This window comes from Dipteris shenzhenensis, chromosome 12 (genome assembly GCF_047967505.1).
Source record: "Dipteris shenzhenensis isolate YYH24624 ecotype China chromosome 12, Dip_SZ_1.0, whole genome shotgun sequence".
NCBI lineage: Eukaryota > Viridiplantae > Streptophyta > Polypodiopsida > Gleicheniales > Dipteridaceae > Dipteris > Dipteris shenzhenensis.
The window spans coordinates 54,065,827-54,088,198 of NC_141607.1; the positions used below are offsets into that span (position 1 = coordinate 54,065,827).

Here is a 22,372-nt window from a genome sequence, read left to right on the forward strand (position 1 = left end):
GCCACAATATCAGATTCCATTGGGAGAGAGAAAAACATTTGCAGTTACAATAGCACAGCTGGTTTGTATCCATAGTGTGCCAAGCAACATAACACTGTTTGTAGAGGTAATATGTACGGATCATAATAAAAGCAGTTACTAAGTTTTCAAACCAATTATGTGCCAACTACAAATTTGTTATTGAGATAGAGACCTGACATCACAAACTTGAAGCACCGTTTATACCTACAAAGCACTCGCGGTCCAGGTTTTCCTTCTGCAAATAATCACTGCAGGTGATTCCTTTTAAACATTTAGCACGGACTGCCTTACCAATTAAAAGCTTCTAGGAGACTTTTGAGCATTCCCATCAATAGCCATGCTTCTTCCATTCAGCTTTATAAATTTTATGTTCACATATATGACATCTAAACGACTACAAAGAGGATCCTTTACGTAGAACCCAATCAACAAGCAGATTGGTGTCAAATGGTCCTTACAAAGGTTTGACTATCACCTGAAAAATATGATACCTAGCTTTATTTAGGAATATTATCACCCGACATTTAATTATATACACTCATCTTAACGAGCTTGTCATAAGCCTATTAAAAATTTTGGCCATCAATGGCTGGGTAAAAGCTTTCCTGGGAATGGGTTCCAAAGAAGCCAGTGACTCCCTCTGAAGCCCTAAGGACAAATTAAGGACACAAAATTGATGTTGTCATGTGCAAAGAACGGTCATACCATCCACACCCCTCCAAAAGAAGGGATGTCTTTAACTCGATTCTATTCTTTACACGTCAAGAAGTAATCGTCGTGGGTCTTCAACCACATCTTTGACGCGGCGAAGGAAGTATACAGCTTCTCTTCCATCAATAAGCCGGTGATCATAGGTCAGAGCTATGTACATCATCGGTCTAGCAACTATGCTGTCCTTCACCACCATAGGTCGCTTCTGAATTGTGTGCATCCCTAGAATTGCAGACTACATAATGACAGAAAAAGACACGCCACATTCAGTGACTTGCTTCTGAATATGCAAGTCCAAAAAAATAATCAATAACATCAAGCATCTTACCTGAGGAGGATTAATGATCGGTGTGCTTAAGAGACTACCATAGACACCACCATTAGAAATAGTAAAGGTCCCTCCTGCCATCTCATCTATTGAAATCGACCCATTGTTGGCTTTCACCGCCAAATCATTGATAGTCTTTTCTATCTCTGCAAAGTTTTGTTTCTCTGCACCACGAATTACAGGTACTACGAGCCCCTGCAATAAAAGATGCAAGAGATTAGAACCACCAGAATAGATAGAAGAAACCAAGAAGATAAAAAGCATGAAAACTTAATTGTAATAAGCCTTTCATAGCACACCTTTTTTGTACCAACAGCAATACTTATGTCAATGTAGTCTCTGTAGATAATATCATCACCATCAATAACAGCATTCACAACTGGCTGTTGCTGAAGAGCACTCACAGCTGCCTGGAAAGCATAACAGCAATTTAGAAAGGCCATTTTGACTTTTCTTTGCAAAAACTGTCAGCAGTACTTGATCACAACCACCAATTTCCAACATCCAATGACATTTGGATTCAATCACTTCTTACCTTTACAAAGCATGACATGAAACCCAACTTCACTCCGTGCTTCTCTTGAAACTTTTCATTATATTGAGACCGCAGCTCAAGCAAGTTGGTCCTAGAGCAGAATCAAAAAAAAAAATTGATATCATAACGCACCAATAGCCAGCTTAAGCTAGCCAAAATCAAAGAGTACCTTCATAAGCATTTAATACCTGACGGCATATTTATCTCACCCCCACAATTTCCTTCTCTTACGTCAACCCAACACCCACAAGCTATATCTCCAAATCAAAATTTGATGTCAAAGCAAGCTCTCTCTCTCTCTCACACACACACACACATTTTTTTTAGTCTCACACACACACACACACACAAAGCTACACACATTTAGGACTTGGTTGGTACCTAGAGAGCTTCCTATGAAGCTCAGCTTCTACAGAGAGCACTGCTTGCAGATTTCAGTAAAGGGCTTCATTGATCCACTAGGATGCACATCCCCCACTGCTTGAGGATATCAATCGCGCAGTTCCACGTTTATCACACTGAGTTTGGATCAAAAGTGGATGGGTTGAGGGCATACACAGAGAGGGTCACATTTGCACTTTATGTGATCAGCACGAGATCAAGTCCAAGGAGCACTTTGCTTACTATACTATGAGATCCGAGGTCGCTATCAATGTCTTTTTAGGGATGGTTCATACCCCTATCAAATTTCTTGTCCTACCCAGATCAGAGATGCCTGACAGCTTTCATCCATGAGGCCATCCGACACAAGGAGCATTTGCTCAATGCGCATAGGCGAGATCACAATGTACAGACAAGTTCCACTCCAAGCACGGTCACTACCTTCTTCCAATGAACCAACATGACTCAAGGCAATAGTGGATCCGAGGACGAAAGCGAGAGACATGATACACTCGCCAACGAGCTGAGGCACAAAAACCTTCCCTCCATGCTCACCAGATCAGAGGTGTGGTCGATAGGGAGTGACAGTGGCACCTGTTCGACGCAGGGCCATAGCTAGGAGACCATAGCAGACCACAGCTGCCAACATTCTATCACTATATTTATGCCACTACAGCCTCATAAATTGTCAACCCCCTCTTAGGCTTGGCCTATCCACTAGCTTCTGGATGATCTTCCCCTTAAGCTCAGAGATTTCTCTTTGTATATGGGTATCTTTATTATTATGGCTATTCTGTATTCGTCATGCAACCCCCTCTTAGGCTTGGCCTCTCCACTAGCTTCCGGATGATCTTCTCCTTGAGCTCAGAGATTTCTCTTTGTATATGGGTATCTTTATTATTATGGCTATTCTGTATTCGTCATGGGTATTGATGCCCACTTAGAAGCTCCACCCTTTCAGCTCATTGTATCAGGTTTTGAAGTCTCATAGACCCTTCGGTCCATAGTTTTTTCCATACGTTACCATACGCATACTGCATACGGGTACAGAAGTAGGAAGTATGATTGGAGGATCAGCCCCTAGGGCTGAATCATACGTGACCCTAATCTTACCCAAAAAACAAAACAGGAAGATATGCATTGTACACAAGTTATTTACAAAGAGCTACAAAACTTTCAACTTCAAACTTGTATTAATTTTAAAGTCAAGAAACTGATTAAAAAATGTTTCATAAAGGTCTGGGAACACGGGTCCCCACCCCCCCCCCCAAAAAAAAAACCAAGTATGATTGGCATACCATACATGTACGGGATAATTATTTCATACGCACATGGTTCAGCCAACCATACACGTACGGACCCAACTATGTTGCAGTCTTTCAAACACTTTTAATAATCTCTCTCTCTCTCTCTCTCTCTCTCTACCTAATAGAGGTGCAGCAAATGCAACCTGATAGGCTGCCTCATAAAGCATGGAATGCCAGCACAAAGCTTCAAAAGAACTACAAAAGTAAGGTCATCTGCACAGGATGGGCAACCGACATAAGAAAATGGTTCAGCAGATGGAAAGTGGAAGCATATTTGACCATGCCGCCTGAAAAGGTCAGCATGCAAGAGTTTCAACTGTCTTTACTGAGCCCTTTGCGGAATCACTGGTTGACAAGTGAAAAGAGGGTAAAGCTGGAATATTACCAAGACAACATAAATCCCACATGTTGGTCTACATACATGTCCATAGAGACTCATGCTCAGTCTTATATTAGCACACCTATCCCCCTTCTATATCGCAGAAACATCGCCAGGTTCCGTACCAGATCTCATACATTTGCCATTGAGCAGGGAGCTTGGATACACCAGCCCAGACATGCTAGAGTCTGTACCCTTTGTGACATGCAGACAGTTGAGACGGAGGCACATGTAGCTCTACAGTGCCCCCGATATGCACATATCAGGGAGGACTACCAGCAGATACTCGGGGACTCCGCTCAGTTGACATCAATTCTCTTCACTGCCTCTCCGGCAACATTGGGATCTTTTCTCACTCGTCTTTTTACCTGTTGTCAGGAACTCATAGACTCCTGACCCCTCTCCTTGAGAAGACTCTTTTTACATTGTATCGAGACGGGTCCCATAGGTCATTTTTTGGCCCCCTGAGGACGCTAATAAATTCTACTTCTCTCTCTCTCTCTGTATGTCACCATAATGTAAATATCCTAAGTCAAAGTACAGTTGACCATTTATTTGATCATAATTAAAGAAGTTTATATGTATTAATTATGGTCAAAGAGTTATTTTAATGGTCAAAGGATTGACTACGGTCAAAGATACTTGACTCCAGTCAAGTAAATCTGACTGCGGTCAGAGAGTGTTGACTTCGGTCAACAAGACTTGGCATGCGCCAAGAGGGTTAACCCCGGTTAACCAAGATGTGCCAACTCCGGTTGGAGAGACTTGGCTATAATTAAGGCGCCTTGACCCTTGGTCAAAGCTCTTTAATTATAATCAAGAGTGTTGACTCCGGTCAACCAGAGAAAATATATATATTTATTTGTATATATATTTGTTTAGATGTGCACATATGTTTAGTGGGGACGCCCACCGTGACTAGGATTAGTCCACAGTGTGTTATTTGCATGCAAAGCGCTAACAATTAATGGGTACCATGGTGGTGCGCTTTAATTAATTGTTGCAGGTACTAGCAAGGATTATTTTTCCTAAGCGAAATGGGAGCCTGCCAAGCATCTAGGAAGCGGTTCGTGTGACCAAGTGCTTTGAAGACTCCAGAGTGGCCCTTAGTGGCATGTAATAGGACTTAGTCTAGATTTTAGACAAGTGGCATGTTGCCAATTTGAATAGAGCTTGAAGCTCTTGTAAAAGAAGGATTTTTTTTTTACGCTTTGTAAAAGGAGAGAGAGACTTACGAGACAGCTCTATGCTGAACTTCTGTAACAGTTTTTTTTCTGGAATGAATAAAGACCTTCGGGGGGGTCCAGCCCGACAATTTGTCCTGGGCCCTAGTGCATCTCCAGAGAGAGGGAGTGAGGGAGAGTTTTTTGAGAACATAAATCCCGTTCTATAGCTGTCTTTCACCGTCAGTCTGGTTATATTGGTATCAGAGCTTGTTTTCGAGGCTTTTTCAAGCTTTGACGATCGGGTAGATAAGGCGTGAAGAGCGCAAGGATTTGAGATGGTGCAAAGCTAGGCGCTAATGAAAGGAACGGGAAGGAAGCAGCTCCGTTGACGGAAAGATTGACGCAGAGATTCCGTTCACGCAGCAAGCATAAGTGACAGGACTTTATTCGGAGCTCACGTTGCGAGAAGAAGACCTTGTTCTTTGTTTGGAGCCCCTATTGTTGTGCGTCAAGCTGCAAGTGTAATTCGCAATGGCTAACAAAGTGTAGCGAATGTGCAAAGCAGCGGGTCTACACGCAGCGACAGAACAGGTTCCGACGTGAGCAGGGGAGGGGGTTCCACCGTCGCCTTAACGTTTTGGCGTATTTTCTGATCTGATGGCCACGTAGACCTCCACATGGGCGCACACGACTTTTAGACCTTCAAATCTTGTGACGGAAAGTTGGAGGGACCGTGATGCCTTCACGTGCAGATTCGTGTTTGATGGAGCGACGCGAGACGCCTGACGTTAATTACCAGCCAAGGTCTAGAACCTTCGGCTGATGTGGTAGCCAGCAGCTGACGTGGCAGCCAGCAGGTTCACGAATAGATGACGTGGCACTGACACGTGGCAGACAGCGCACTAGATGACGTGGCACTGACACGCGGCAGCCAGCTTGGCAGACCAGTGGTTAAGTTAACCCTGGTACAGTAAACCCTGGTTGGTTGACCCGTAGTTAGTGAAACCCTGGTTAAGTTAACTACAGTTACTTAACTCTGGTTAGTTGAACCAGTACCTAGTTAGTTCAACTTTGGTCCAGTTAATCTGGCCTAACCAGACCAGTTTGGTTGGTGTAACCGGTCCAGTTAGTCTAGTTGCAGACTAACCAGACCAGACCCAGACAGTTGGTTAGAGTAACCAGTAGTTATTCATCTGGTTACTGTTTCACAAAAAAAAAAAAAAAAAAAGACAGTTGCAGAGACTGTTTCTGCTAGCAGATTTCACCTGCCTGTCAGACTTTTACTGTCAGAAAAGTAGCAGAAAACCAGAGAAAAGCAGAGAAAACAGAGATTTGCAGAAACAGAGTATGCATGCCTTTGAGCAGTAAAAAGAGGGAAAAACAGATGCCTGTTGAAGCCATCTGCAGTAGCCAGAAAAGGGCAATATAAATTGTTGATGCTTTGGCAATTGTGTGGGTATATGCCTTGAACTGACAGACAATACTGGCATAGATTGTAAATGCAAAACACCTCTTGTTGAGGTACTTTTTCTGTTGAAAAAGCAAAAGTAGTGTGCATCAGTTACCCGCACTGTGTGAGAAATTTGCAGATCTCAGAATATGGATCAATCACCTATCCAGTGGGATTCACAAGATAGGGATGTACATCCAGGACAGAGAAATGTGCCGCAAACTCAACAAGAATTTGAACAGATGGTATGCACTCGTATTATGCACTCGTATACAAGAGCTGGAAAATCTAAAAAGGGATCCCAGGGCTCAGCATTTGTTTCCAGCAGAAGCTATGCCTAATCCAGTATATGATGTGCCAATGCCAGAGGCACACTCTCGTGTACAGTCTGAGAGAGAGAGATCTCATAGATCTCATAGGAGACGGTCCCATAGTAAAAAGAGATCGAGGCATCATCACCGATCTCCTAGTTCAACACCGTCCACCTCGAGTTCGACTTCTGTGTCTTATTCTTCCTTATCAGATAAACCATCCAGGAAAAGAAGGAAACACAAGAAGTCTGGGAAGAGAAAGTCTTCCAAAGCGACTAGGGAATTTAAAGAGGGAGGAAAATCTATCAAGTTTATGACCTACAATGGACAGTATGGTCATACAGACAAAGCATTGCAGTTTATCAGACAGTTTGATGCTGCATTCGGTACAGAGAAATTTTCAGAATCCTCCAAATTAAGAATGGTCAGTTTACACTTGACAGCAACGGCTAGTGCATGGTGGAGTGCACTGACCACAGATGGGTCAGCCCCAAGTAAGTGGAAGGGCTTTAAGAAAGCCTTCTACCAGCAGTTCATGCCTAAACAATTTAGAGACCATGTTCTTCAAGATTGGGACAGCTTGCACATGGATGCAGGAGATACAGTGGATGGGTACAACCAAAAGTTTTGGGATGCTTATTAGCAGGTTGCACCGTTCAAAAAGATCTCCAAAGGCACCCAGATGAGGAAGTACAGAGCAGGTCTCACTCCAAGAATTCAGGCAGTAGTGAATGCTTTGGGGGCAAAGAATATTCAAGATCTTATGCATTCAGCCTCAGTAGCGAGTCTTGTGCTGCTACAAGATCCATCTACAGTGCCATCCTTGCATGCAGGACGTGCTGATAAAAAGAAAACTGATTTTTCAAAATCAGAAAAGAAAGAGTCCCCCAAGGCTGAAAAGAAAGGGTTTCAGCCTCAGAAGCCGAGGGGTACTCAGTTCTCAAAGACTTATAAGGGCAAATCTCTATTCACCCCTGAACAGATAGCGGAATTCTGTAGAGATGGGAAATGCTTCAGGTGCGGTAAAGAGGGGCATGTGGCTGCCCAGTGCCCAGAAAAGCCTTCAACATCGAAGGGAAAAGAGGCAGAGAAGCCACGAGGACCGCAAAAGCCAATGGCAGGAGGAATTCCTGATATACTGGGTCATGCTTTGAACCCAGAAGAACGAGAATTACTGCTATCATGGGGCAAAGTTAGAGACCAGCAAGCGCTAATTTTATTTGATCCAGGGGCTACTGATAATTTCATATCAGAGGATCTAGCCCTGAGGCTGGGAATAAAGACGGAAGAGTTAGGCAGGGCTTTGGATGCCGATCAAATGTTTTGTGGGAATCCTGTGCCAGTTACTCCCTTGATAGGGAAGCTCCGTCTACATGTTCAGAGTTATGTGGATCAGGAAGACTTCTTCATTTCTCCACTGAAACATTATGATGTAGTTTTGGGGATGCCTTGGTTTCACCGCAAGGCAGTGAAGTTGACTCTTCCTGAAAGAGTGCTGGAATTTGTGCATAGGGGGAAAAATCAGCGTCTAATTGCCAGGAATAAAGGGGACACTATCCCCATTGTATCTGATGTTTCATGCAGTAAAGCAATAAAGTCTGCAATTTCTGCGTACATGGTTTTTGTAAAAGAAATAGAGAATGATATGCATGCTGAAATGAATGATGCAGACAAAAATAAGTTCCAGTTTCTTGTAAACTTTAAAGATTGCTTTTCTGATGTTTTGCCAGGGGAGTTACCCCCAGAGAGACCAGAAGATCATCAGATAGAGTTAATGCCTGGTAGTGAACCACCAAACAGACCCCCTTATAGAGTCAGTGCGACTCAGAGAGAGGAGATTATGGCTCAGGTACAAGACTTGCTGTCCAAAGGGTTGATTCAGCCCAGCTCGTCTCCTTTTTGTTCCCCTGTACTGTTAGTACAGAAGAAAGATGGTTCATTCCGTATGTGCGTCGATTATCGCGCACTGAATAAAATGACCATCAAGAATAGATTCCCTATTCCGCGTATTGATGATGTCCTGGATCAGTTAAATGGAGCTTCAGTTTTCAGCAGGATAGACTTAAAGAGTGGCTACCACCAAGTGAGGATACAGCCTCAGGATGTGCATAAGACAGCATTCCGCACAACATTCGGGTTGTATGAATACTTAGTGATGCCTTTTGGGTTGACAAATGCTCCAGCCACATTCAATAGAATGATGGATCGTATCTTCCGGAAGTACAGGCATTTTACGGGAACTTTCTTTGATGATATCTTAGTTTTTTCTAAGACAGAGAAAGACCACAGAGAACATCTTGCTATAGTGTTTCAAGAGCTGAGAAATCATCAGCTCTATGCAAACAGCAAGAAAAGTGAATTCTTCCTGGAAGAAATCCACTATCTGGGGCATATAATATCCAAGAATGGGATACAAATGGATCTAGCGAAGATCCGTGCCATTCAGGAATGGCCAGAGCTGAAAACTGTGCATGAAGTTCGAAGCTTTTTAGGCTTGTGTTCTTACTACAGAAGGTTTATCAGACATTTTGCTGATATCGCAGCTCCATTACATGACCTCACTAAGAAAAATGCAGCCTTCACATGGGGATTATCACAGAAGAAAGCATTCAATACACTCAAGGAAAAGTTGACTACAGAGCCTATTCTGGTAGTTCCGGATCTATATCAGTCTTTTGATGTGGATTGCGATGCTTGTGGAGAATGTGTTGGGGCTGCATTGCATCAGAATGGTCATGTAGTAGCCTATGAAAGCAGACGACTTCGGGATGCGGAAAGATATTTAGGAATCTATGAGAAAGAGTTATTGGCTGTAATTCATGCTATCCATACCTGGAAACATTATCTTTTGGGTGCAGATTTTACTGTCAAAACAGATCACCAGAGTCTGAAATACTTTTTGACTCAGACCAAGCTTTCAGAGAAGCATATGAAATGGGCAAACATGCTGTCAATGTATCATTTTCAGATTGTCCATACCCCAGGAATTCGGAACAGAGTGGCAGATGCCTTGTCCCGAAGACCCCAGGTCAATAATGTAACTATTGCTTATCATCAGGACCTGGAAGGCATGAGGGAACAATATGCTCATGATTCTGATTTTGGTGAAATTTTACAGCAGATGCAAGAAGGGCAATCCACCAGTCACTATTCCCTGAAAGATGGGTATTTAATGAAAGATGATTGCTTATGCATCACCCAGGAGATGAGGAAAAAGATTTTGGGCGAATGCCATGCACCTCCCTATGCTGGACATAGAGGAATTACAGCAACAACTCTAGCCCTGGAGAGATATTTCTTTTGGCCAGGAATGCGGAAAGATATACATCAGTTTGTTACGGAATGCCTTACGTGTCAGAAAGTGAAGTATGATAGACGGAAGGCACCTGGCCTACTTATGCCTCTTCCCGTGCCTCAGGCACCATGGGAAAGTATTACAATGGACTTTATTTTTGATTTGCCGAGATCAAAGTCAGGGAATGATGGGATCTGGACTATCATAGATAGATTCAGCAAGCAAGCTCATTTCCTTCCGGTTCGCAAAACCATAAAGGCAGATCATATGGCTAAGTTGTTCATGGCACAAATCTTTAAACATCATGGTATGCCTAAGTCCATTGTTAGTGATCGAGATCCCAGAATGACCAGTCTATTCTGGAGAGCTTTATTTGATAACATGGGGACGAATCTGAATTTTTCTTCTTCTTTCCATCCTCAGACAGATGGTCAAAGTGAAGTAGCAAATTCTACAATTTTGGATATGCTGAAATGCTACGTGGGTGACCAAAGTTTAGATTGGGAAAAGTACCTACCATTAGTAGAGTTTGCTTACAATAATACAGTACATAGCTCTACAGGGAAAGCCCCTTTTGAAGTCATATATGGGAAGGTGATTTTGCCACCTATATTGAGGACTAAAGATGAAATATTTGCAGCTGATCAGTTTGTAAGAGACCTCCAGACAGCTTACAGCCAAGTCCGGACAGCAATTGAAAGGTCTCAAGAGAAACATAAAAGGGCTACAGATAAACATAGGAGACAGCTAGATCTCAAGGAAGGGGACTGGGTACTTTTGAGGTTTGAAAAAGCTAGGCTCCGCAAGTTTAAAGGCAAACAGAAAGTGTATGCAAAGTTATCTCCCAGATATTATGGCCCTTTTAGGGTTACAGAAAGAATAAATGAGGTTGCATACAGATTAGCATTGCCGAAGCATTGGAGGATTCACAATGCATTCCATGTGAGTCTTCTAAAGAAATTTCAGGGACCAGAGCCTACAGAACCAGTATCAAAAGATCCACCAGAAGTGGATGAGCTGGAGGAAGTCCTTCAGCCAGAGCAAATTGTGTACCATACTGTACGTAAAGGCCCTCAGGGTAAGGAATTTTACAGGTATCTTGTAAAATTCAAGAATTATACCGCATTAGATGCCAAGTGGATGGACGAAGACATGTTATCCGATCATCCACAGCTTTTGGGTGTTTACAAGGAAGCTTTTCAGTTGAGGTCAACTGAATAGAAGCCGAGGGGATGTCACCATAATGTAAATATCCTAAGTCAAAGTACAGTTGACCATTTATTTGATCATAATTAAAGAAGTTTATATGTATTAATTATGGTCAAAGAGTTATTTTAATGGTCAAAGGATTGACTACGGTCAAAGATACTTGACTCCAGTCAAGTAAATCTGACTGCGGTCAGAGAGTGTTGACTTCGGTCAACAAGACTTGGCATGCGCCAAGAGGGTTAACCCCGGTTAACCAAGATGTGCCAACTCCGGTTGGAGAGACTTGGCTATAATTAAGGCGCCTTGACCCTTGGTCAAAGCTCTTTAATTATAATCAAGAGTGTTGACTCCGATCAACCAGAGAAAATATATATATTTATTTGTATATATATTTGTTTAGATGTGCACATATATTTAGTGGGGACGCCCACCGTGACTAGGATTAGTCCACAGTGTGTTATTTGCATGCAAAGCGCTAACAATTAATGGGTACCATGGTGGTGCGCTTTAATTGATTGTTGCAGGTACTAGCAAGGATTATTTTTCCTAAGCGAAATGGGAGCCTGCCAAGCATCTAGGAAGCGGTTCGTGTGACCAAGTGCTTTGAAGACTCCAGAGTGGCCCTTAGTGGCATGTAATAGGACTTAGTCTAGATTTTAGACAAGTGGCATGTTGCCAATTTGAATAGAGCTTGAAGCTCTTGTAAAAGAAGGATTTTTTTTTTACGCTTTGTAAAAGGAGAGAGAGACTTACGAGACAGCTCTATGCTGAACTTCTGTAACAGTTTTTTTTCTGGAATGAATAAAGACCTTCGGGGGGGTCCAGCCCGACAATTTGTCCTGGGCCCTAGTGCATCTCCAGAGAGAGGGAGTGAGGGAGAGTTTTTTGAGAACATAAATCCCGTTCTATAGCTGTCTTTCACCGTCAGTCTGGTTATATTGTATGTATGTATGTATGTATGTATGTATGTACACTGGGGGCGGTTGAGACAAAGAAGCATTTTCTTTGTACTTGCCAGCCTACTATGAGATCCGTATGCTACCATTGTCTCTACCTAGAGGGAAGTGGCTTTGGCCCACTATCACGACTGATCCATTTTCATGACCATGTGTGCATTGGGCTCTATCTGATGGAGATGCGTCGGCACAGAGAGACTGTCAGGTGAACGGATTGGTATCTGACGTGTACTGGGTACACAAGACTAGCTCAGGTAGCCTGGGGAGGCTTAGAGCTAGGCATGCTTGATTCTCGGGTTGAGTGGCAAGGGTACGGACCAGTTAGAGGTCTTCGCTATTTTTGGCGCTTGGGGCCCGAGTCTATATAAGGGGCCTAGAGGTTCAGTTTTCAGAGAGCCGATGGAGCAAGTTTCGTTCCCAGGTGCTAGGTCTGATCCTGGATTGAGTCGCGGATGCGCGCCTGCATCATAGCGTAGCCCAAGGCCCAGTAGCAGATCCCAGGCTTCACAGCGCCACCTGGTGGTATGGGACACCAAGCTGGTTAGGATCTGGTTGGGAGTTCGTGCCAGTAGCTCAGCTCGTGGCTCGGAGGGGACATCTCCTGATTCAGGATCACATCCCATAGATGTCATGGTTGGGTGGTGAGCGGCCTGCTCAGTTTCCTCACGTTGGTGTGTTCTGGAACTTCTGTTGCGAGAATTTTGGACGATTTTTTTCTCCAGGTATGCCCTAATTTCGAAATTCATGTTCAATACCTTGCAAGTGCTTGTTTGGTTCATCGGTTTTGGGAAGTGATTAAGATTTAGGGAAAGAAGGAAGGAAGAAGAGAGAGAGGGTGAATTCGAGGCTGCTAAGTGGGGTTAGGTCAGAGAGAGTGTGAGGTGTAGCTAGGAGAGAGTGGAGAGGATTGTAGGAGAGGCATGAGAGGGGCTGCTAGGCAAGCGAAGGGTTGAGGGGAACCCCAAGGGATCCCGTGTATGGTTAGGGCTGCGCAGTGATTAGGTGACGCATGTAGGAGAGTGTAGAGGGGTGCGCCATAAGCTGGAGAGGGATTGCGGCCAGGCTGCTGTTCGAGGAGGTTGGATGCTAAAAAAAGCACCAACCCTCCAAGTTTGGGAGGGTGGGCATGCTAAAAAAAGCATCAATCCTCCAAGTTTGGGAGGGTGGGCTTTTTTAGAAAGCATAGCTTTCTAAAAGATGTACCTTCTACTTTATAGCCTGGCGAGACCATAGTTCTGCCTCAGCTTATGCTAGTGCGCACGAGAAGACCCCTCCACACCCCTGGCGGATTTCGTCACCTAGGTACAGCTTGCAGCAGACTTCCGTATGTCAACGGGTATACATGGGAGTCTGCCTACAGAGATGAGACGAGGGATACAGGGGGGGTCACAGTCCTTTACAGATCCACACTTTTAGGGACCATTTGAGTAGAGCAGAGAGATGCACATTCCAGGTTTCTTTGCATCCGGATTCGGCACATGGACAACCGGGACCTGTTTGTTGCAGTTTGCTACTTCTCCCCCTGAGACCTCTCACTTTACTAGAGATATTCGAGGTGAGGATGAGACATCTCCATTTGCTGCTCTTTATCAGTCCATTGTTGACTTCTCTATCTGCGGAGAAGTCCTCCTACTTGGGGACATCAATGGAAGGACTAGCGCCCGCAGGATACAAAGAGGAGGACACATATAGTTAAATATTGACAAAGATCAAAGCAAGCTTGCCCAACATTGAATGGGTGAATGATGATGAGCAGGATGATGATGACTCTAGGCCAGCTTCTATTTTGCACTATAAAGGTCATGCAATCCTTACATTGAAGTCAAAAGATATGTGGATCAAGCTTCTTCGACAATCGTACAAGTTGAAGGGCACCAAAGTATGTATAGCATAGGAGCTTACACAAGCTCAACTCAAGATTAAGACAACTAGATTAGCTAAAGTCAGGGCTGCCAAAAAGGATGGAAAATGGGCAGTTTACCATGAAGGCGTAGCACTAATCAAAGAGTTTAAATCAAAACCAAAAGACTCTCAGTCTTAAACTGATGTATGGCTGTTTACTCTTCTAGACTATCATGTAGGTATCCTAAATAATATGGGTTGCTTTTTGCGCTCCTTGGGAGCTGCCATGTGCCCTCCCTAAAGCAGATGTACTAGAGGGCTTCTTGCTGTCCCATATACCTTTTGGTCTCTAGTGGACATTAATAGACTCTCTCTCTCTCTCTCTCTCTCTCTCTCTCTCTCTCTCTCTCTCTCGTGGATCGATACTGAAGAAGGAGATCAGCAGCCATACAGAGGCACAAGGGCAACGTGCTCTAGGGCAGGCAGGTTTCCAGAGACGACACTCTAGACCACATCTTCACCCTGAGGACTATCATTGAGTCGAGACACCAAAAAGTCTATGCTTGTTTTGTAGACTTTCGAAAGGCCTTCGACATTGTCCCGCGATCCCGCATGATCAGGTGACTACAAGATATGCAGATTCCAAAGGTTCTTATTAAGGGAGTGGTGAGCCTATACGAGTCCGTCAGAGGGAGAGTTCGTGTCCCAGGAGGCCTATTAGATTGGGTTGAGAGCACAATCGGAGTAAAGCAGGGATGCCGTCTCTCGCTGACTCTCTTTGGGCTCTACATTGATGAGATTACATCTTTCATAGACCATCTAGAGGCGAGGGAGCACCACTAGCAGACTTGATGATACAGATTCTAGTATATGCAAATGACATAGTCCTCCTATCATCTTCGGCAGAGGGACTACAGAGACATCTAGATGCCCTAGAGGTGTTCTATAAAGAGAGAGACCTGATGGTTAACCTTGGGAAGACCAAGGTCGTGATCTTCAACACCTCTTACACAATGCTTCACCAACATAGCTTTACATACCAGAGTCAGCCGGTGGAGATTGTGCAGTCCTACACATACTTGGGTGCAGTTTTCACAGGGCCAATTTTCACGATGACCCACGTAGCCAGAGCACGACTCACATGAGGGCATGGTGCTTTGGCCCGACTAGAGCGACAGTGTTTCTAGGCGCACTTCCAAGATCCACCAAGGAAGTGTTGGCTTTTCAACACCTAGTGAGGCCGACTGCCATGTATGCGGCACCTTTTTGGGGGTGTGATATTTCAGCAGCGAAATGGAGGAGATTTGAGCGGCTACAGGTGATTATGGGCTCTAGGATGATTTGGAGTAAGCCCTCGGTCCCCCATCAGATAGTACAAGCAGAGTTTGCCATGACCCCTCTCCAGGTTGATGCCATTTTTCAGACAATGACTTTCCTCCACAGAGTTTGGGACCTACCTCGCAAGAGACTTCCGAGGCTGGCACTAGAGTCCTCCATACAACTAGCAAAGAGTGGGGTAGGTACAGCATGGTTTGCACACATCACCGCCAGGTTTGCCAATCACGGCATTCAAATGGATAGGCTTCCCCCGTTTCAATATAGCATGGATGCACCGCCCGAGTTGATCCCACGGGATGAGATTAACAGCATCATATGGTTAGATCTCCTCCACCTCCACACATCTCGCACTTGGGGAGGGGGGGGGGATCAGGAGTTCCCCACCAAGACCCAGCTCTACTATGACCACTTTCTGAGAGTATCGGAGGATGGGCTCATCATTAGACCTCAGTATCTCGAGGACAGAGGAGTCTCACACGCACTAAGGATTGCCATCGAACAGATGCAGGTCTCGTCCCATCACCTGAGGATCGAGATAGGGAGAGCTGCACACATACCCAGAGAGCTGCACACATGCAGGTTGTGCACGATGGGGGCGATCGAGACAGAGGAGCACTTTCTATGTGTCTATCCAGCCTACTATGAGATCCGAGGGTGCTACCACTGCCTTTTTTCAAGAGTACGGCTTTGGCCCACTCTCACGACTGATCCACTTCCAGGACCAGGCCTGTATTGGGCTCTACCTGATGGAGATGTGACGACACAGGGAGACACTACTACGACATATCAAAGAGCAGCAGGATGGGATCACCGCACCACAGGGTACTGAGGTAGACCGAGTGCAAAGACAAGTCACGGATTTCTATGCATTTGACTCGACCCTAGGGCACTTTGGAATGGAGGAGGAGGAGCTAGCCGACATGAGAGATATATGGATCGGTGGAGAGAGCCGACACAGCATTGCTAGGCGAGGGACACAGAGACCGTACACAGCGCGACAAGCGACCAGAGCACACACGATCGAGGTTCGACCTATTTCAGCTCTCCTTAGGGGAGATCGACCGAGGCGAGGCATCACCCTTGACATAGCCCATCGGATCCAGAGATCGAGGAGACCACGTCCTCCACCACCACAAGAGACATCCCGACAGATGCAAATACGTGAGCTCTTTGCATCTCATCAGAGAGCCATTATGGATCCTCAATACATGGAGCCGGTTCATGCACTTGGGCCTCTAGCTTTGAGCACTTGATATTTTCATGCCACCCTCATGCTATTTTGCTACTTTTTTGCTATTTTGTACTACTATAGCATTTTAGTACTCAACAAGGGCCTTAGTGAGCCATTTGCCCCGACCCACAATGGTCTGTATGAGTTACTTGATTCCGTACTTTGTCCCATAGGCCCACGAGGCCTCCTGCGGACGTTAATCTCTCTCTCTCTCTCTCTCTCTCTCTCTCTCTCTCTCTGTGGCCGCCCGTACAACAAGCTGTACACCAGCACCGTACAGCAGGTCACCGTACATGGCTCGTCGCCGTCGTCCGTACAACAGCCGCTTGCTCCGTACAGCCTGTTACCCCCGGCTAAGCTGAGCCCTTGGCTCAGCCTAGGGGGTTAGCTTCAGTGAAGGGCTTGGAGAATCTGCAAGGCCACCATGGATTGCCCGAAGGTGAAGACTTTCACCACGACCCCCGTCAGTAAGCCCTCTTACTCCGACATTGCAGCAACACCCAGCCCCTATGCATTGACCTACAGGAAAAGGATCGGATTAGACCCTCAGGAGCACATTTACCACTTGGAGCATGAAGTCAGAGAGCTCAGGCTGCTAGTTGCAGCTCTTAGCAGAAAGGTGAACGAGATGGAGAACAAAGGCAAGCAAGAAATTATTGCGGAAGCTATGGAGAAATTCAGCACATCTCCACCGGCACCAACTCTTGTCTCCAAGGTCAAGGGAATGATCAACACTGAGGTGAGTTCAGCCAAGGAAGACATGGCCACTGTTGCAGACAGCCAAGCTTGAGGCGCATCACTCTACTCCATCTGCATCTCACGAGCCTGCAATGCCTTATCACAAGGCTGCTCCAAAGCAGATCTGTACACAGAAGTAAAAGAGCAGCAGGCTATAGCACACAATAAGAAGATACTACGCATTGGAGGGCTGCCTAAGGATTGCCTTGGCCCTTTTAATGAAGAAGAGGATTACACAGCAAACGAGAGGATTGCATGTCTCAAGAAGGAAATACCACAAGTAGAGTGGGATCATAATGATATCAGTTGTGTCTCCCAAATAGGAATGCACGTACAAGTGTTTTTCGAGGAGAGAGCGGGAAGAATTAACATTTTTCGACAAACAAACAAGTTGAAGGGCACAAGGATTTGGATCTCTGAGGAGCTCACCTTAGCTCAGCTCAAGCAAAGGAGTGTCGAGCTCACCAAAATGATGGATGCACATAAAGCTGGAAAATGGGCTGTGTATCAAGATGGAACAACACTAATTAGAGATTTCAAATCTAAACCTAAGGACTCTCAGTCTTAAACTGATGTTATGAAGGCCACTTCTATAGTTTTATAGTCCTAGTATGTATCGGTGTGATATAATAATCGAGCTGAGATGCCATGTGCACTCCTCGACCCTCTAGCTTCAGATGTTGTAAGTCTTTTTGACATTTTGTACTTTGTCCCATAGACCCGTGAGGTCTCTTGTGGTCATTAATATGACTCTCTCTCTCTCTGTGAGATCAACCAGATCATCCGAGAGGACCTGCTCCAGCTTCACACCTAGAGGACTTGGTTTCTTCATCCCTATGAAGCTCGATTGCTATCGCCGACACTGCCTCCAGATCTCACAGGAGGGTTGCATCACGCCCCCGGGCTATACACAGATTCATCTACCGCATGCGCTCCGGATTTCACTCGGCCAGTTTAGGGTTTCGTCACACCGATTACGGATCGAGAGTGGACGCGCAGAGGGTATCCCACAAGAGGGCCGCATCTGCCCACTTTGCGACCTGCAGGAGATCGAGTCGGAGGAGCACTTTGCTTTCAGATGCCCTATCTATTATGCCATCCGAGGCCGGTACCACTGCCTATTCCGCGACGGATTCGGTCCCCTCACACGCATGCTGTAGTTCCCAGACCAGCGGTGCCTAGCCGCTTTCTTACATAAGATGACCCGCCACCGAGATGCATCTCTCCGAGCACGACAGCATGCGCAGCCCACACAGCGTGAGGACACTCAACGACCCATCACTGATTTCTTCCAGTCACAGGATACCTCTCCTCAGTCTAGCCGACGACGCGGACGTGAGCGAGAGCCAAAGCCACGACAGCTACGCCAGCGGACAGACTTACACATCCGGGTCCATGACATCCCTTCTATGCTCTCAACACGCCCTACCGGGGTCACCATCGCTCTCGTTCTTCAACATAGGGCCTCCCGCCGCCCCCGACGACCGAGCTCGACTAGGCAGCGTGACGTCAGAGGCCAATCATCCATCGCAGGGTTTTTTCGACCTCCCATTTGACGGGCCCTCTATGATTGGCCTTTGACGATCACCACAGGCATATATATATATTTGTATCTCCCCCCTTCTACTCCATTTTTTTGTGCCATTTTTTGTATCATCTGGAGATAGATACACATTTTTTGCACCAGGACTAGTCACACCGTCCTTCATAACTTTTTTGAAGAAACAGTTGGCCAGACCGTTTTGAGACCACCACCGTTATGCTCATTGTACTAGTTATCTTTAGTCTCATAGACCTTCATGGTCTCCCGAAGACTTTAATAAAATTTCTTTTCTTTCTTTCTCTCTCTCTCTCTCTCTCTCTCTCTCTCTCTCTCTCTCTCTCTCTCTCTGTGAGTACCAATCCCCGTCGTAGATCCAAGTATTTGGCACACATACCGACCTCACTCTACGACGTCTCGATCCACGCACCACTTGATATGTCATCTTTGCTAGGCCCACCACATCCATCCTATTTACTACACAGAATGTGTGAACTGCACTGCCTTGGCTCCACAATTGGAGAGCCTAGGACCATGAGGGGCTGTGGACTGAGCACTTTGCACACGGGCATGAGATTCTGTCTCCAATCTTGGAGCAAATGTTTAACCATGCAATATGACATGGCTTCCCGACTACTTGGGAGTACCACCACCATTGTGCCGATACACAAAGCAATCTACTCAACCATGCAATATTCCATGGCTTCCCCACTGCTTGGAGTATCACCACCATTGTGCCGATACACAAAGTAGGGGACCCCATGGACACGGGGAACTACCGCACCCTCATACTCTCCCTAAAATGCATGTCAAATCAAAGCTTCTCTTGCAGTAGCTCTTATATATATACAATTTGCCTCACATCACAACTTGGTCCTTTAGAATGTCTGGATAGAAAATTTACCAGCCCTAACGAAATATGGCCAAAGCAAACAAAACTTTTGATCCATGCTGAGAGCCTCTTATACTATACAAGATGGATCTTTTTTTTGCTCTCACTATGTCAAGTAAATCAATTGAAAACAAGTACATAGGTTGCCAAGGCGTACATGTCAATTTCATTGAAAGTGGTGAGAAGTGCAAAAGTATTTTGTGAATCTTTAAGACGGGCAGCAACTCGTTTCCGCAGCCTTGTCATGGGCACCTGGACTTGCACACAAGAGAAGAAAATGGTCACTAGAACACCCAACTTTGAAATCCTTTCTCAAAATTATGGCTCAGTACTCCTAGAACTATTTTTTCATAACCAGCATAGAAACCCACCATACATTGCATAGATGGAGAGACAAACAACAAGCCTAAACAACTTCTAAAATGTCTTTGAATACATAGTAGTCCATTTGAAAGGGGAAAAGCCCCAAGACCGCAAGACTAAGTCATATATACGAAAGGACACAGCAAGCTGCACCATAAATAAACCCACATTACATTAATTACAAGGATGTGTGTTAATAACATACCCTGTGTTCTCTGTCCTTTGCTGGAAGCTGAAGCTCTGTAGCTTGTGTAAGTGCTTTTTTTGAGGAAGGCGATGAAATGGGAGGAGAGGGAGGGGGAGGTGGAGGGGGAGGGGGAGGGGGAGCAACACCAGGAGCTGCAGCTTTCTTATCTGTTTGGATCCCTCCTTTGGGCGATGATGTATCGGATTGTTTTGCATCAGGAGCTGCTGCTGGTGTATCCAGCTCTTTTGTCGTTCTAGATGACATAGATGACTCTCCTTTTGCAACAATTGCGACTACGACTCCGGGAGAAACAGTGTCTCCCTCCTCCACTGTCAACTGTACCATCAATAATGAAACAATTCAATTCTTGGACGTGCAATCCCATCAATTAAAGATGGAAAAAGGAAGAAAACAACCCTACACTTCTTTTTTAAAATAAGAAAATGCATGCCCATACATTTGAAACCAAGGACAATATTAACATAAAGCAAAGCTATAACATACAGATTTTGTTGTGCGAGACAACAGAATAGCCCAGGAGTGAAAAGCAAACTGTCAAACAATGTAGAATAGGGTGGGCTCACAAGCAGAAACAACTGAAAACACAACCTGCTATTTCACCCCCAACTGTAATTCTACAATTATGAATTGAAGAGATGGGTAGAACTTTAAAAAGGACCCCAACAATGTGAGGTCAAATGTTTTGGGGTAGTAGCATCAACACTCCACTTGTGAACCCCCATGTGATGACAAAGGGCTTGACACCTTGCATGACCTAGATGCCACATGGACACATTAGCATGCCATGAGGGATGTCATGTGGGCAACATGCAGGTCTGCCACAAGGGGGGCAAGAAGAGCTGTCACAAGGACAGCATAAAGTGCTGAAGTGTGAGCCATGTGGGCTTCACAAACAAGACCAGCATACGTAGTCAAGCATTGCCCAAAATGGGGCAAGCAAACAGCCCAGCAAAGGGGCCTGGAATGGGAGGCAAGAGGGTATAGGTCAGGAGCAGTCGGCCAGCAGAGGCTGGTCGACAGACTATTGCAGCAGGGCCCTGGAGGGGTCGGGATATGTCAGAAGGAGGTCCAATAAAAGAGTTCGCCCTGCCAGGCAGTCGGGTCCCATTTGGGATGTCGTCCGGTCCATCTACAATCCTGGTTGGGCCAGATCTGAAAAGAAGGGGTCAGCTGCCCCTTTACTTGCATATCCCCTTGCTAAGGTCTCTCCATTCAGGCACTGAATCTCCAGAAGAATAGGCAGCAGAGACAAGAGCTCTGTTGGGGACTGAATCATATGGTGTGTTGTACACCCAATTGGAGTGTGGCTCACCTGCTCATGGAGGCAGGTACATAAACCTCGTGACCTGCTCAGGGGCCCCTCACCTATTAAAGGAGGGATCAGCCACCCCTTTACTTCTGTATCCCCTTCAGAGCAGTTGCTAAGATCTCTCCATTCAGACACTGAATCTCCAGAGTCATGGCTGCAACATGAAGGTTGAGGGAGTTGAGGGGGACTTGGAGAAGAGGGTAGGCCAGTCCATAATTGGCAAACCTAACCCCCGGGTTGGGTTGGGGATTTAGCCCAACTCGGGGTTAGGTTAGAGAGGAGAGATCTAGTAGTGTAGGACCAGGACTTTAGATTGAGAGTGCACATCTAACAGTGTTCAAGCCTGCAAATGTGTGGCATTGTCACTTCTCTTCACAAAAGACATATCCACTTGCTTGGTAATTCATTTATTGCATATCTTTACTTGCTGAAAATTTCAAGTTCTTTAAATTAGGATGTTTGCTGAAAGAATGCATGTGTTTTCCTATTATTCAATCAAGTCCTAGTTGGCTAGGGTCTAGCATTTTAGGGTGGACCTCCATTGAAGGGGGTACGAGCATTAGTGTCCCACAAGTTGTGTATCTCTCTAAGAGAGGCTTAAACACAGTACCCAAATATGGGACCCATAAAATGCATAGACTGCAGGTCGACCCAACAACTATTAAAGAGAATGTAAACGACAAACTATCCTTTTCCGGGATGAAAACTTGCCGGTTCCTGCGATTCAGATTCTTGCAAAAGCTTCCCGGTGAGTGCGATTCCCGATGAAGCTTGCCGTAATAGGCCTAAAACGTTATGTGAGAAGGCCAACTAAACTCAAACTAACCCTAGACTAGCCCTTTGAATAGAGCCAACTGCTAGA

At 45.4% G+C, this 22,372-nt stretch overlaps 1 protein-coding gene across 1 annotated transcript in view; it reads right to left on the bottom strand.

Annotated features, from left to right (window-relative positions):
* Positions 1–414: 414 nt before the first annotated feature.
* The window catches only part of LOC147896400 (dihydrolipoyllysine-residue succinyltransferase component of 2-oxoglutarate dehydrogenase complex 2, mitochondrial-like), a 48,527-nt gene continuing 26,569 nt past the window's right edge, over positions 415–22,372 (bottom strand). The window contains exons 12-17 of the mRNA XM_087382443.1: positions 20,199–20,516; positions 19,788–19,882; positions 1,596–1,686; positions 1,360–1,470; positions 1,061–1,255; positions 415–967 (exon numbers count right to left, since the gene is read on the bottom strand). Coding sequence (XP_087238569.1) covers positions 776–967; positions 1,061–1,255; positions 1,360–1,470; positions 1,596–1,686; positions 19,788–19,882; positions 20,199–20,516 — 1,002 coding nt within the window. The 3' untranslated portion in view covers positions 415–775. The remainder of the gene's footprint in view (positions 968–1,060; positions 1,256–1,359; positions 1,471–1,595; positions 1,687–19,787; positions 19,883–20,198; positions 20,517–22,372) is intronic.